A 14,880-nucleotide genomic window follows, 5' to 3' on the forward strand; every position below is an offset into this window, starting at 1 on the left:
ATTAGACTTGGAAGAACTCGTTTTTCGATAACCTCATTGGATGGCAAAAAAAACAGTCGCAGCCCCAAATAATTAGTGACCTTTCTGTTGCTTCATATTTTTAAAAAGTCAGGATGGTGGGTGATGCCTGTAACTCCAGCACTTTGGGAGGCCATGGCAAGCGGATCACTTGAGGTCAGGAGTTTGAGACCAGCCTGGCCAACATGGCAAAACACTGTCTCTACTACAACTACAACGATTAGCCGGGTGTGGTGCCTGTAATCCCAGCTACTTGGGAGGCTGAGGCAGGAGAATTGCTTGAACCCGGTAAGGCAGAGGTTGCAGTGAGCCGAGATCGTGCCACTGCACTCCAGCCTGGGCGACAGGGTGAGACTCTGTCTTAAAAAAAAAAAAAAAATCAGGGTGTTGAATAATTGCAAAGGATTTTTGTTGTTTATATTAGTCACATGTTTCAAGTCATATTTGCCTTTATTTCAAAGTGCCATTACAAATTAGTACAAGCAAATTTTGACAACTGAGGAAAAATAGCTTTGGAAATCTTGAGAAAGAGGAATTAGAATTTTAGAAATTTGATTCTTCCAGAAACCTTTTCTGAAGAAAAATTCCCTGCTCAGAAACACAAGATATATAAACACATCACTGCTGTTTGTGGGGCATGTGTGTGTGTTTTGTTTTGTATTGTTTTTTTCTCTCTCTCCCTCTCAGTCCCCAGTTTTAAGTTAGTATAAAAAACTTTAAGTATTCTATGTATTCCAAAAGGATTTTGAGGTGAGAGAAGGCTTGACATTAAAATCTTAGAGTCATGTTTATATCTGTATTTGTATTTCTCTTTTTTTTTGTTTTGTTTTTTGAGACTGAGTCTCGCTCTTGTCACCCAGGCTGGAGTGCAGTGGCACGATCTTGGCTCACTTCAACCTCTGCCTCCTGGGTTCAAGCGATTCTCCTGCCTCAGCCTCCCGAGTAGCTGGGATTACAGGTGTCCGCCACCACGCCCGGCTAATTTTTGTATTTTTAGTAGAGATGAGGTTTCACCATGTTGGCCAGGCTGGTTTCGAACTCCTGACCTCAGGTGATCCGCCCACCTCGACCTCCCGAAGTGCTAAGATTACAGGCGTGAGCCACTGCGCCCCTGCCCATATTCCTACTTTTAAATTTTATTTATGTATTCAATTTCAGCAAAAGGGTTAGAATCATAATACCTGAGAGTTAGAAAAAATCCTCATTGGCAAAGGTTTCTTTTCTCTCTCACTTTCATCTTTCCATTTTCCTTTGCCTTTTTCTGGCATGGAATGTGCTTCCAGAGAGACATGAGTCTTTACCTGTCTGCTCACCCTCTTTCCCTCTTTTCTGGCAGCACCAGGATTCTTTCGTCTTTAGCCTCTAGTTGTTCTTTTTGTTTGATCACATTAACAATTTGTTTCTCGGCATTTGCTTTTTTTTTTTTTTTTTTTTTTTTTAAATACACAGTCTCACTCTGTCACCCAGGCTGGAGTGTAATGGCACAATCTCGGCTCACTGCAACCTCCGCCTCCCGGGTTCAAGCGATTCTCCTGCCTCAGCCTACCAAGTAGCTGGGATTACAGGCATGCGCCACAATGCCCGGCTAATTTTTGTGTTTTTAGTAGAGATGGGGTTTCACCACGTTGGCCAGGCTGGTCTCGAACTCCTGACCTCAGGTGATCCACCTGCCTCAGCCTCCCAAAGTGCTGAGATTACAGCTGTGAGCCACCGTGCCCGGCCAGCATTTGCTATGTTTATTGTACTACTGTTGGTACATTTCTTTCAGGAAAATGCCTTTCTCAGCTCCTAGTTGTGTGCACAGCCAGAGCCAAACATTTTTCTCTTAAGTAGATTGATACCACCTGAGAGATCATTGAAGTGGTAGAAATAAATACTCAGGAAGTGACTATAGAAACAAAATCAGCAAACCTCTGGCTCCTAAGAAGACCCCAGAATTGTATATGTGCTGTGCACAGAAGAAATATTGCTGGGCTTGATAAGACAGCCTGGTAGAGTAGAGAGGATGCAGAACTGGAAATCAGGGGACCTGGGGCAGCTGTGGGCTGGGAGGAGTCACTTTACTTCTCTGGACCTTCTGTCCATCTATAAAAGAAGGGACGAGATTTGAAATTCTTATGTTCTATGAATTTTGTGAGTTAACAGAATATATGCCATTACTATTTGTTTCTTAAAACAATTGTGAGACATGTGGTGAAATAATTACATATATTGGTGCTCTTGGGTGAAAGAAAAACCTTGAGACTTACTGCTGTAGCACAATGACCTATATCAGCGGTCCCCAACCTTTTTGGCACCAGGGACTGGTTTTTTGAAAGACAGTTTTTCCATGAACTGGGTTGGGGGATGATTTCGGGATGATTCAAGCACATTACATTTATTGTGCACTTTATTTCTATTATTATTACATTGTAATACATCATGAAATAATTATACAACTCACCGTAATGTAGAATCAATGGGAGCCTTGAGCTTGTTATCCTGCAACTAGATGGTCCCATCTGGGGGTGATGGGAGACAGCGACAGATCATCAGGCATTAGATTCTCATAAGGAGTGCGCAACATATATCCCTTGTATACACAGTTCACAGTAGGGTTTGTGCTCCTATGAGAATCTAATGCCACTGCTGATCTGACAGGAGATGGAGCTCAAGTGGTAATGTGAGCGATGGGGAGCTACTGTAAGTACAGGTGAAGCTTCTCTCCTTCACCCACCACTCATCTCCTGCTGACTGGTATTAGTCCATGGCTTGGGGGTTGGGCATCCTAATCTATATAATAGCACATGTATAGCTCATACAAATTAGATATTTACTGTATGCCAAACATTCAGCTAAGCATTTTACTTGTATTGTCTCTTTTAATACTCACTCCTGCTTCACAGTATAGGTATATTAATATCCCCATGTTAAAGAAGAAAGGGAGCCCCAAAGAGATTAAGTGATTTAAACCCAAATGTAATTTATTTCAAATCCCCTCTTATTCACACTCATAGGCTGCTTTAGTTTACTCATGAACTTCCACTTTCTTCCTAAGGAAAAAATATCCTCAGTGGTGTGTGATTTGGGAAGGACATAATTGACTCAATAGCTTATGTTTCTTCTTTTCCCCCTTATCTTTCTTAGACCACCTCGAGATTTAGACTCCAAGGCTTGCATTTCTATTGGAAATCAGGTAAGAAAAAATCATGTCTGCCACCTAATATGTTGGCCATTTTATATGTATGCTTTCTGACTGAAAAATTTATTTTCCCTAGCATGCTGTCAGGGGATGAGTCAAAAAAAGTTTGCATTTAAAGGGAAGTGGTATGCAAAGTTTTTGCTATTTTGAAAAAATGTTGAATTGAAATCAGGCTATTGTGGTTTTGATGGAAGGTATTTGAATAGAGTAGATGGTTCTCTTGGGAGGGCATTTCTCAAAGCTCAGACATAATCTAGTTGCCATCAGTCAATAGTGGGTTACAGACACAATGAAGGGTCATGGCTAAAGAACTTCAGTGAAATAGCTTCAACTGAGACATTGGCAAGCTGAGTCCAAGTTGGGTTTCTGTGTCGCCTGGGACAAGCAGGCGGGCTACCGTGGGAGCTCCTAGACATCTCTTGGCCCTTCTTGTAGCTTCTTGCTTTCAGAGGCTGCTTTGACATGCTAGAAAATCTTCTGGCCCAGAAATAATCCTTAGAACATTGATAGAAACGAGATAGAGGATAATGTGCTCTCTGTTCTGTTTATTTTTCTCTTTCCCATTGCATTATTCCTTTTCTCTCTTGCAGAACTTTGAGGTGAAGGCAGATGACCTGGAGCCTATAATGGAACTGGGACGAGGTGCGTACGGGGTGGTGGAGAAGATGCGGCACGTGCCCAGCGGGCAGATCATGGCAGTGAAGGTAGAGTTGACATTCTCCCAAATGTTTTATATCTGCTGTGTATACATTTGTCCACCTCAATTGTCAACCAGCCCTTTTAATAGAAGCAAAACCATCTTCCGTAGGGTAAAACAGAAAAGATTATTTGCAGGGAACAGTATTTTCCTCCAAAGGTATGGAAAAGTCTTCCTTGGTGTGAGTTGTATCTACTTTTTATTTGTTTTTTAAACTCTTAACTCTCCCTCCACCCATTCTTCTACCATTTTTAATTTTTACAAAACTACCATGTCATCATCACACTTAAAAATAATTAATGGCCCAGGTGTGGTGGCTCACGCCTGTAATCCTAGCAGTTTGGGAGGCCAAGGCGGGTAGATCACGAGGTCAGGAGTTCGAGACCAGCCTGGCCAACATAGTGAAACCTCGTCTCTACTAAAAATACAAAAAATTAGCCAGGCATGGTGGCACACACCTGTAGTCGCAGCTACTTGGGAGGTTGAGGCAGGAGAATCACTTGAACCCGGGAGGTGGAGGTTGTGGTGAGCCGAGATCGTGCCACTGCACTCCGGCCTGGACAACAGAGTGAGACTCCATCTCAAATAATATTAATAATAATAATAATGATACTTCCTTCATCTAATCCGGAGTCCAAATGAAAATTTCCTTGATCATCTCAAAGTGTGTGTGTTTGTTTTGTCCTGTTGGATTTTCAAATCAGCATCCCAATGAAAGTTTACGTATTGCATTTGGCTGTTATGACTCATAGATCTCTTTTATTCTATATTTTGTTGCTTTTAAAGAATTGCCTCTGAAAATCAAGAAACCAGAATTGGGAGAGAAAATTGTCTCCATTTGTGGAAAAAGGAGGGTAAAATATATCTAGAGTAAATTTGCATAGTTTTTGAGCTATGAAAGGAAATTTAAAATCATTTCATATTATTGAGTAGGTGTTCGGAGGATCATAAAGAATTAACATCTCTAGCTGAGTTAATAGATTGGGGCTATTGTTAGGAATAATCAGGTGACTTGGATCCTTTTGCTTTTAAAGAATGGGAATACTTTTATCTTGTAGATTTTTCAGTCTGTTCTTCTGCTGACTTGCTAAGTAGGCAAAAAGTGTGAAGTCCTAGTGATATTGTATCTCTCCTATCATTTAATGACATAATCATGTTTCTGTAAGGCTACATTTCCTAGTGTGACAGATTGTTCTTCCCTCAGAAGCACTGGGATAGGGATGAACAGTTTCTCTATTTCTCTAATTGCTTCTATTTTGTATAGCTGTACCAATTCTCTTACAGTTACTGTTCCCTCCAAATACTCTTACATGTTCCCAAAGAAGAGCTTTTGGCTTTTTATTTTCTTGGGACCCCAGATAAGCAGCAAAGTCCTTAATATTGTGCCCTCTTTGCACTGAACAGACATAATACAGTAAACCAGATTGTTTTCGTACCTTGGAAATACATTCCAAAACATTTTGTCACTCTCCAAAACACACTATCAATTTGTTTCTTACCAGGACTATTCAGGAAATCAAATGAGTAACAGCCTTCCTTATTTTCATGTGTTACAAATAGCTAATCACTTAGGGTGGCTATTCACAATGTCGTTGCCAGAACTTGTGTCATGAACTGTACTATTTTCACGATGGGACTCCTTCAGGTCCCTGCCTGCCTCATCCTCAGAGTAGTAACCATAAATTTTCCATGCATTTCCATTCAGCGGATCCGAGCCACAGTAAATAGCCAGGAACAGAAACGGCTACTGATGGATTTGGATATTTCCATGAGGACGGTGGACTGTCCATTCACTGTCACCTTTTATGGCGCACTGTTTCGGGAGGTAGGTGACCCTTCAATTCAAAGTCCAAGAGGAACAATAACTTAAAAAGAAGTTTCTTTGATCACGTAAATGCCATCACAATCATAGAGCTCTTTCTTGTTTGACACATCTTGTATACGGGGGTTTATGTGTGTGCAATGATGACATGCCCTGGAGCAAGGTTGGATTGAAATTATGGTATTTTCAAATGTGGTTAGCCTTTTTAAGATGTGGAGTTTCTCGTCTCCTTTCTTTTTTGTTTTGTTTATCTTGGCAGAACTTTCTATATCGCCTATAGACTGATTTGCTTAGATCTCTTATAATTTGAAATATTCTGGTCTTTTGACTGCTTTAGGAGCTTCATCTAGCCTACTTGTGTACCATATAGACTTACTTTGATCTCTTTTCTCTACCTCTGTTTTCCACTTTAGCGTTATATGGATTATGAGGCTTCACCTCATTAAAACCAGCTTTTTGACTGACTATTGCTGGTATTTAGTGTGAGAGATCCGACATGGAGGAGGCATCTAGACCTAACTCCTAGACAGTGGTATCAGTAAAGGCCTGGATATCTGGGGTTGTATTGCTTATGTCTGTTAGTAATTAGATTCCATTTTTCATTAAGGGGTAGGAGAGCACATGCAGGTTCTGCTCGGCTACCTACTGGTTTGCTCTTTGTAGATAACCTTGCTTATTTGTAAATTCCTTTATGATCTTGACAGAAAACAATGTATTTCCCCCCAAAATTCAAGAAAGAAATAGTTAATTCTTCAGGATAGGGTTTACTGGTTTTTGTTTTTTTCTTTCTCCCTTTTTCATCCTTTTAAACAATTCCTGAAACAATTGGTCTCCAGGGTGATGTGTGGATCTGCATGGAGCTCATGGATACATCACTAGATAAATTCTACAAACAAGTTATTGATAAAGGCCAGACAATTCCAGAGGACATCTTAGGGAAAATAGCAGTTTCTGTGAGTACATTTTGATCCCTACTGCAAGGATAATGTGAGAAATAAAGTCCCTATGTGTCTTCGGACCTCAGTATGAAGAAATACTACCTGGGCCACAGCTACTATTCGTACATGTCTGTTGACATTTATTGGTGGATGGATAAATACATGCTTTCCTTTCTGAGCACTGTGTAGAAGATTCTAGCACTGCTTTGGTTTGGCAGACTCTAGGTTAAATGACTCTAAGTGCTGCATTCATCAGCTATGACCACATTCCTGGTGTCTATATTCTGACATTAGTTTATTTTGGTTTTCATTTATGGATTTTTAAAATGTTCTCTTAAGACTAGTAGGCATAGAAGAAAGCAGAAGGAAAATAAATAGAAAGAAGGTCTTCTACCTTCATGGCTATTCAGGCTCAGGAGGGTGGAGAGAAAAAGAAGGAGGACAAATGAACAAGACAGATGAGGGAGACATCCTCTCTGATATAAGATACAGTCCTCTCTGGTGGATGGAGTCCAATTTGTGTAACTTCCTATGTATTTTCCTAGATAGGACCACCACTATTTGAGAAAATATCTCACTGGTAACCTAAAGCCAAGGATAATAAACCTTGATATACTTAACATTCAATTTCTTTCCAGCAATGTGATAAATAAATCTATCTTGTGTTTCTCTTGCAGATTGTAAAAGCATTAGAACATTTACATAGTAAGCTGTCTGTCATTCACAGAGGTAAGCATCCATGAGCTGCCTTGGCTGTTCCTTTGATAAAGTTCATCTCTTTCACCTGGAGTCCGTGCCTACCCCCAATCCCCCATGGATGGAAGTAGAATTGACTCAGGCAAGAGAACTAAGGGGCTTTCCTTTGAGATTGGATAGCAAACCATATAAGTAGTATTCCTTATCATGGCTGAGGACATAAGAAGAAGACGTGATCTTTGTCTTACATCCAAATTGAATATAAACACTTGTTAGCAAGCAGAGCTATGAGATCATATCATTGAGAATTTTAGAGAATACGATAAAAATCGATCTTGTATTGGCCATCACATGAGAGCTTGTTGGAAAAGAATCATGGGTCTCAAGATCAAATGAATTGGAATTTGCATTTTAACAAGATTTCCAGGTGATTCTTGTGCACATGAAAGTGTGAAAAACTCTGGTAGAATGTAGAGCCCTTTCAGACAACAGGAGGCAGGATATAATGATTTATCTCTTCCTCTTTCCTTTTCTTCCTTCTTATTGGCCTGTTATCTCTTCAACCAGCCATTCATCCATCCATCCATTCATTCATTTTCTATCCACCCATTCATCCATTTATTCATCTTTTAAAATCACTTCTAAAATGTAATAGATCCCCTGAGAGGTATCTGAGAAGAAAATATATTCTGATTAAATTATGCATCAGGATTCTTATAGGGAAGTAAGATAAATATACAAAACAACAACAACAACAACAAAAAAAACCACCTTAGAAATATGAAAGTACCAAGCTGGGTGCCGTGGTTCATGCCTATAATCCCAGCACTTTGGGAGGCCAAGGAGGGCAGGTCACCTGAGGTCAGGAATTTGAGACCAGCCTGCCCAACATGGTGAAACCCCGCGTCTACTGAAAATACAAAAATTAGTTAGGTGTGGTGGTGGGTGTCTGTAATCCCAGCTACTTGGGAGGCTGAGGCAGGTGATTGTAGTGATTGTAGTGATTGTAGTCAGGGAAACTTCTGGGAAGAGATAACCTGAACCCTGTCTTTGGGAAGAATAATGGAATGTATTGGTAAGTAAGAGGGCCTTGTGGTTGGGATAATTCTTAAACTCTCTGAGCCTGGAAATAATGTAAAATGCCTTCCACAGTGTGCCTATTATTGTAAGTTGTTATTATTAAAAATTGGAAAAATAGGATGAAGGAAGATGAGGAGAAGAAAATAGGAAGGAATACAGATAGGAAAAAGACTGTAGATTATTCACAACTTTGAAATTAACATTAAGGGTTATTTCACCATTATGAAATATGTAATTCATATTAGAGAAAATATGTAAGGTATAAAAATAATAAAATGAAATTTGTGTATATTCTAGCTTAAAGGGAAAATTATAAAGGATAATTTTTAAAGCTTTTGTAATAATCTTTTACTTCCGGCCGGGCGCGGTGGCTCACGCCTGTAATCCCAGCACTTTGGGAGGCCGAGGCGGGCGGATCACGAGGTCAGGAGATCGAGACCATCCTGGCTAACAAGGTGAAACCCCGTCTCTACTAAAAATACAAAAAAAAATTAGCCGGGCATGGTAGCGGGCGCCTGTAGTCCCAGCTACTAGGGAGGCTGAGGCAGGAGAATGGCGTGAACCCGGGAGGCGGAGCTTGCAGTGAGCCGAGATTGCGCCACTGCACTCCAGCCTGGGCGACAGAGCGAGACTCCGTCTCAAAAAAAAAAAAAAAAAAAAATCTTTTACTTCCAATTTTATGGGTGTTATGAAAAGTATCACAAAGGGAAAAATTAGCTGTAATTTCAAATGTTATTATCCAGAGATAATCTTAGTTCCATTTTTTGGGCATATGGGCGGGTGGGTTAAATTTTTCTAGTCAAAAGGATTCGTTTAAAATCTGGTCTGTCATACTGCTTCTTCAGTAACCTGCCCTGTGGTCTGGAATACCTGGGTTTATGATCCTTTACACTATGTGACCTCTGACACATCGCTAGCAGAGGTTTCAATCAAAATTTGTTGCTTTGGGCCAGGCTTGGTGGCTCACACCTGTAATCACAGCCCTTTGGGAGGTGGGGTGGGAGGACTGCTTGAGGCCAGGAGTTTGAGACCAGCCTGGTCAACAAAGAGACATCCTGTCTGTCAAAAAAAAAAAAAAAAAAAAGTTAGCTAGGCATGGTGGTTCACACCTGTAGTCCAAGCTACTCAGGAGACTGAGGCGGGAGGATGATTTGAGCCCAGGAGTTTGAGGCTGCAGTGAGCTATGATCACACCACTGCACACCGGTTGAGTGACAGAGTAAGACCTTATCTTGAAGGAAAAACCAAACCAAACAAACACAAAGGTTGCTTTGGTCATATTTGGTATATCATTGTGTCACAGTCTGCGTTTTTGTTCTTTGTTTTATTACTCCTACGTTAAACATCAATAAATCATTTTGAATTGGACATTTGATTCAGTAATAATTTTTTAGGCTCTTACTACAAGTATGAGGGTAATGAAGATCATAAAATCAGTGGAGAAAACAGTTCTTTGTATGGAGAAATTCACAATTCTACAAGGCCGGAACAAAACATGAAATAGAAAATCAAGTTGAAAGCAATAAGCCGTTGTTAACTGTGGGTCAGGGATGGCAGTTACTTCTGTGTTGGGCAACTTGGGGAAAGGAAGATGAAGGACAAATGGAGATTTTAGGCCCTCTGGTGGCAGAGAAATGAACCTTGGAAGCAGGCTGAAATGATGGCATTCTGGTTGTTTTCGCTTTCAGATGTCAAGCCTTCTAATGTACTCATCAATGCTCTCGGTCAAGTGAAGATGTGCGATTTTGGAATCAGTGGCTACTTGGTGGACTCTGTTGCTAAAACAATTGATGCAGGTTGCAAACCATACATGGCCGTAAGTACATTAGCTAGGGTGGCATCTGGTAATGTCACTGCCGACAAATCATGCTGGGAAACAAGAAATGGATGGCCACAGAGGGAAAATGGAAATGTACCTAAGACTCCAGAAGTAGTCTGCCTCTTAGTATTTCTTCAAAATTTTATGTCTGAAATCTTTACTCACTTGCTTCATATATTGTCTTAGTTTGTTCAGGCTGCTGTGGCAAAGTAATGTAAGCCAGGCAGCATATAAACAACAGAAATTTATTTCTCACAGTTTTGGAGGCTAGGAAATCCAAGATGAAGGCACCAGAAGATTCGGTGTCCAATGAGGGCTCACGTTTCTCAGGATCATACATAGGACCTTCCTGCTTAGTCCTCGCACGGTGAAAGGGGCGAGGGATCTCTCTAGGGCTTTTTAAATAAGGGCCCCAATCCTATTCATTAGTATTCCACTTTCATGATTCAATCACCCCCCAAAGGCCCTGCCTTCTGATGCCACCACATGTGCGATTAGGTTTTAACCTGTGGGTTTTGGTGGGGCACAGACATAGTTATATATATATTACTTTAAAAAAATCAAGTGAAAGAGATACGTTATTTGAAAAAATATATACACAATACATATAGCCTGCACAGTTTTCCACACTGTATTGCAGGGGAGTATTACCTTGTTTGTTGAGGACAAAATAGTAAATAGAGCTTAAATTACCCAAACAAGGCAGTTAGATTAGTTATGAGAGGACCTCACAGCTGTGAAGATTCACCGTCATTAGCAGAGACCTTGCAATCCCCTTTAACTGAAGGAACGGACACTAGATTCTATCTGGAAATGGACTTGTGCTTTGAATTGAAAAGCTTCCTTCTGTGTTTAGCTAAAAATTGCTCAGGTCTATTAGCATGGGACAGTGGCCCAGTGACTCTTGTTTTATTGAGTTCTGGACTGTTCGTGTTTTAAACAAGGATAATTCTAGATGGGCAAAGTAGCTTTATAATGTATACCCTGTTTCTTCTTAAGGCAAATTTTAAATTTGTTATGAAAGGAACTTGATCCATTACTGTGTCCAAGAAAAGACAAACACAGAAGAAGGGAAACCCCACGGAGACATTGATATTTATTGTAGTTAACCGGGTCTTCTTGGCCTTGGTGGCATGTTAACAGCTTATAACAACTCACTTGGCAGCTGATGCTACCCCCATCCCCAGAGACTATTGAACTAAGAACGTTATCTCAGTTGTCTTCCCAGTTTCTCAGTTGTCTGTCTCCTTTCCAGCCTGAAAGAATAAACCCAGAGCTCAACCAGAAGGGATACAGTGTGAAGTCTGACATTTGGAGTCTGGGCATCACGATGGTAGTGTATGCCAATCATCATGAACTATGAGGTTGTGGGTAATGAAACTAGAATGAGGTGGACGTTGGGTTCAAGAAACAAATGCCCTAAATGCTGGTTTGGGGCGCCCTCTCCTGCTGAGATGGTAGGAGATTTTGAGTAATAATTGTTTGTATTGTGGTATAATAAAAACACTGATATGGGATTGGGGAAACCAATCTTTCTCTTGATTCCACCTCTGACGAGCTGTATGCCTTTTTGAGTAATTGTTACAGTCACATGGACTATCTTCCTATCCTCCTCTGTAAAACGAGAGGATCTGACTAGATTCCTTATAGTTTAAAATTAAATTATTCGAGCCAAGGCAAGAAGCTTAAGCTGTGCAAAGAATGCTAATGTGCGTGAACCCTGATAGGGCCGTGTTATCCAGGACATAGGCTATGCTTCCCAGGATATTTTTATTGGAGAAGTAGAAGTCAAAGTCTGATCAGGTCAGTGTATTAGTTCGTTTTCACACTGCTGATAAAAGCATCCCCAAGAATGAGTAATTTAAAAGAAAAAGAGGTTCAATGGACTCACAGTTCCATGCAGCTGGGGAGGCCTCACGATCATGGCGGAAGGTGAAAGGCACATCTTATATGGCGGCAGACAAGAGAGAATGAGACAGCCAAGTGAAAAGGGAGATGCTTCATAAAACCATCAGATCTCGTGAGACTTTTTCACTACCATGAGAACCATAGAACAGTATGGGGGAACCACCCCCATGATTCAATTATTTCCCACTGGGTCCCTCCCACAACATGTAGGAATTATGGGAGCTACAATTCAAGATGAGATTTGGGTGGGGACACAGCCCAACCATATCAGTCAGGTATATCCTCAATACATGATAACCAATAGGATGATTTCCTTAGACACAGCCCTAAAGTTATATGATTTATTCATAACTTATTCATAACTTTGGTGATTGTAAATTTCATAACTTTGGTGGTCATACATTTTCAGTGGATCACCAAGGTCTGGAATTATCCACTGTGGTCCTGGCTCCTCCCCAGGCACAGCAGCTGAATAAATCCCATGAGTTATTTCTCCTGCCTGCCCAGAAAGCACATGATCCTGTAATGCAAAGTGGCCTTTTCTCAAGTCCAAAAAAAGATCTGTCATTTGGTTCTAGGTTGCTTTTTCTCCCTGTCATTTCACCAAGGGACCTGAAGGTGGCAGTAGATGCTCGGCTCTGGAAAGATCTTAGGCTGGGAATTACTTTTCAGACCAAACGTTTGAAATCCTCGTAGCTTTACATCCTGAAGTTTAATACGGTTGGCTTACAATTTTTATGAAGTGCCACAGTGGGTTTTAGTGAGGGTCCCCATTTTAGATAGGCTTAAGTGGCTGTGTCTAGTAAGTAATATTTAAAAATCCCCAGCACTAGGAATTTGGGGAAAATTGCTAGAGAACAAATTATTAGTTTATTTCCTGCCCCCCTACCCCTGGACTTATACTTGAACTTTGCCTTGTGTTTCCTGCTGTCTATCCACAAATGAAACGTGGGTGATTCCCTAAAGCAGCCCTGTTGAAACTGTTGTCTCCTTTTTTCTTCTTTTCTCCAGATTGAGTTGGCCATCCTTCGATTTCCCTATGATTCATGGGGAACTCCATTTCAGCAGCTCAAACAGGTGGTAGAGGAGCCATCGCCACAACTCCCAGCAGACAAGTTCTCTGCAGAGTTTGTTGACTTTACCTCACAGTGGTAAGACAGCCTCACCTCCCAAGTGTCAGTGTGAAAGAAGAAGATGAGTTCTCATGAATTTCTTCCATCGGGGTTGAATCCATCATGCATACATTCATTCCGAAAGCATTTGTGGAGTATGCCCTCTCTGCTGGAGAAGCAAAGATGACCGTATCACACTCCCTGCCCTCACTGAGCCCAAAGTCAAGTAGAGAAGTCTCATAAATGAATAATTATAGTATAATGTGGCAAGTCCAGTGATAGAGATAGGGGCATAGGCGATTTAAGGAACTCAGAGGGAAGACCTCAGGATAGGCTTTTCTGGAGGAGATAAATCTGGAGCTGCGATCACGAGAGGAATTTTCCAGACAAAAGGGAAATAGGAAAGGAAACATATTCCAAACAGAAGGAACATCATTCACAATGTCACAAAAGCAAGAAACTCCTTTATGTGAGCTTTAAGCAATTTGATGTTGATTAAAACATAAAGAGAAAGCTGATAGGACCCACTAGAGGCCTGGGGATAGGAAGTAGAGGCAAAGAATTACTTTCGGTGAGAACATAGTGGGTAGTTTGAGAGTGTTTCTTAGGTCCCCAGAAGTCTTGTAGAACCTTGGTTGCTACTGAATACTTGCTAACTGTGGAGAAACTTGCCCACCATAAGAGACAATGCTGAAGTTCTGGGAAGGGAATCCAAAGGAAGTTGGGGTGGAAAGTGGGAGGGAGCCATACTCATGAGGTGAACTATATTTTCATGAAAACTGCCAGGGCAGTCAAGAAAAGCAAGAGGGGAGAGTATTCTCTAGACAATCCAGTAATTTCTGTCTGCATAGAGGTCATGATGCCTAGCATGGCTTGATAGTAATGATCATGGCAAGTGATGCTGGAAGCAGGATGCCAGAAGTGAAGCACACCCCGAGCCAGGTTAGCGTATTTGGCCATCCGGGAGAAGTAGATGAGAATTGGGAGGAAGGGGGCTCGGAGATGGTGGCAGGCCCAGCTGTGACCCTGGGAGGGGAGCCGTTCTGAGTACTCACTGCTGGGGAAGGGCCTGGAGCTCTGAAGGCTGTTTGAGGTACTGAGGAAGCTGAAGGAACATCTTCCCCATGGCTTCATTCCTCAGCCTCCATGCTTTTTAGAAGTGCTGTGAGGCAGGGCACCCGCGCCTGTAATCCCAGTACTTTGGGAGGCCGAGGCGAGTGGATCACCTGAGGTCAGGAGTTCAAGACCAGCCTGGCCAAAATGGTGAAAACCTGACTCCACTAAAAATACAAAAAATTAACTGGGCATGGTGGCGGACAGCTGTAATCTCGGGAGGCTGAGGCAGGAGAACCGCTTGAACCTGGGAAGTGGAGGCTGCAGTGAGCCGAGATCATGCCATTGCACTCCAGCCTGAGCAACAAGAATAAAACTTCATCTCAAAAAAAAAAAAAAAAAAGCTGTGAATACAGCATTCATCAGGAAACATGGAAGAAACATAAAACAAAGCAACTGTCTGTTGCTTGTGAACCTAAGAGCTCTTGGACTCTTTGTTAGCCCTAGGCCCCTTCTCGTTCCTGGTACTTTTCCCTGATGATGTATGAGGCTGGTCT

At 41.4% G+C, this 14,880-nt stretch overlaps 1 protein-coding gene across 4 annotated transcripts in view; it reads left to right on the forward strand.

Moving 5' to 3' along the window:
- Window positions 1-14,880, forward strand: part of MAP2K6 (mitogen-activated protein kinase kinase 6) — a 139,486-nt gene that overhangs the window by 100,878 nt on the left and 23,728 nt on the right. For all 4 annotated transcript variants that reach the window (XM_003808944.6, XM_008961092.6, XM_008961093.4 and 1 more), the window contains exons 3-10: window positions 3,145-3,193; window positions 3,790-3,903; window positions 5,602-5,721; window positions 6,555-6,671; window positions 7,334-7,385; window positions 10,120-10,247; window positions 11,506-11,583; window positions 13,170-13,309. In XM_003808944.6, the coding sequence (XP_003808992.1) occupies window positions 3,145-3,193; window positions 3,790-3,903; window positions 5,602-5,721; window positions 6,555-6,671; window positions 7,334-7,385; window positions 10,120-10,247; window positions 11,506-11,583; window positions 13,170-13,309 (798 nt within the window). The remainder of the gene's footprint in view (window positions 1-3,144; window positions 3,194-3,789; window positions 3,904-5,601; window positions 5,722-6,554; window positions 6,672-7,333; window positions 7,386-10,119; window positions 10,248-11,505; window positions 11,584-13,169; window positions 13,310-14,880) is intronic.

This window comes from Pan paniscus, chromosome 19 (assembly GCF_029289425.2).
Source record: "Pan paniscus chromosome 19, NHGRI_mPanPan1-v2.0_pri, whole genome shotgun sequence".
NCBI lineage: Eukaryota > Metazoa > Chordata > Mammalia > Primates > Hominidae > Pan > Pan paniscus.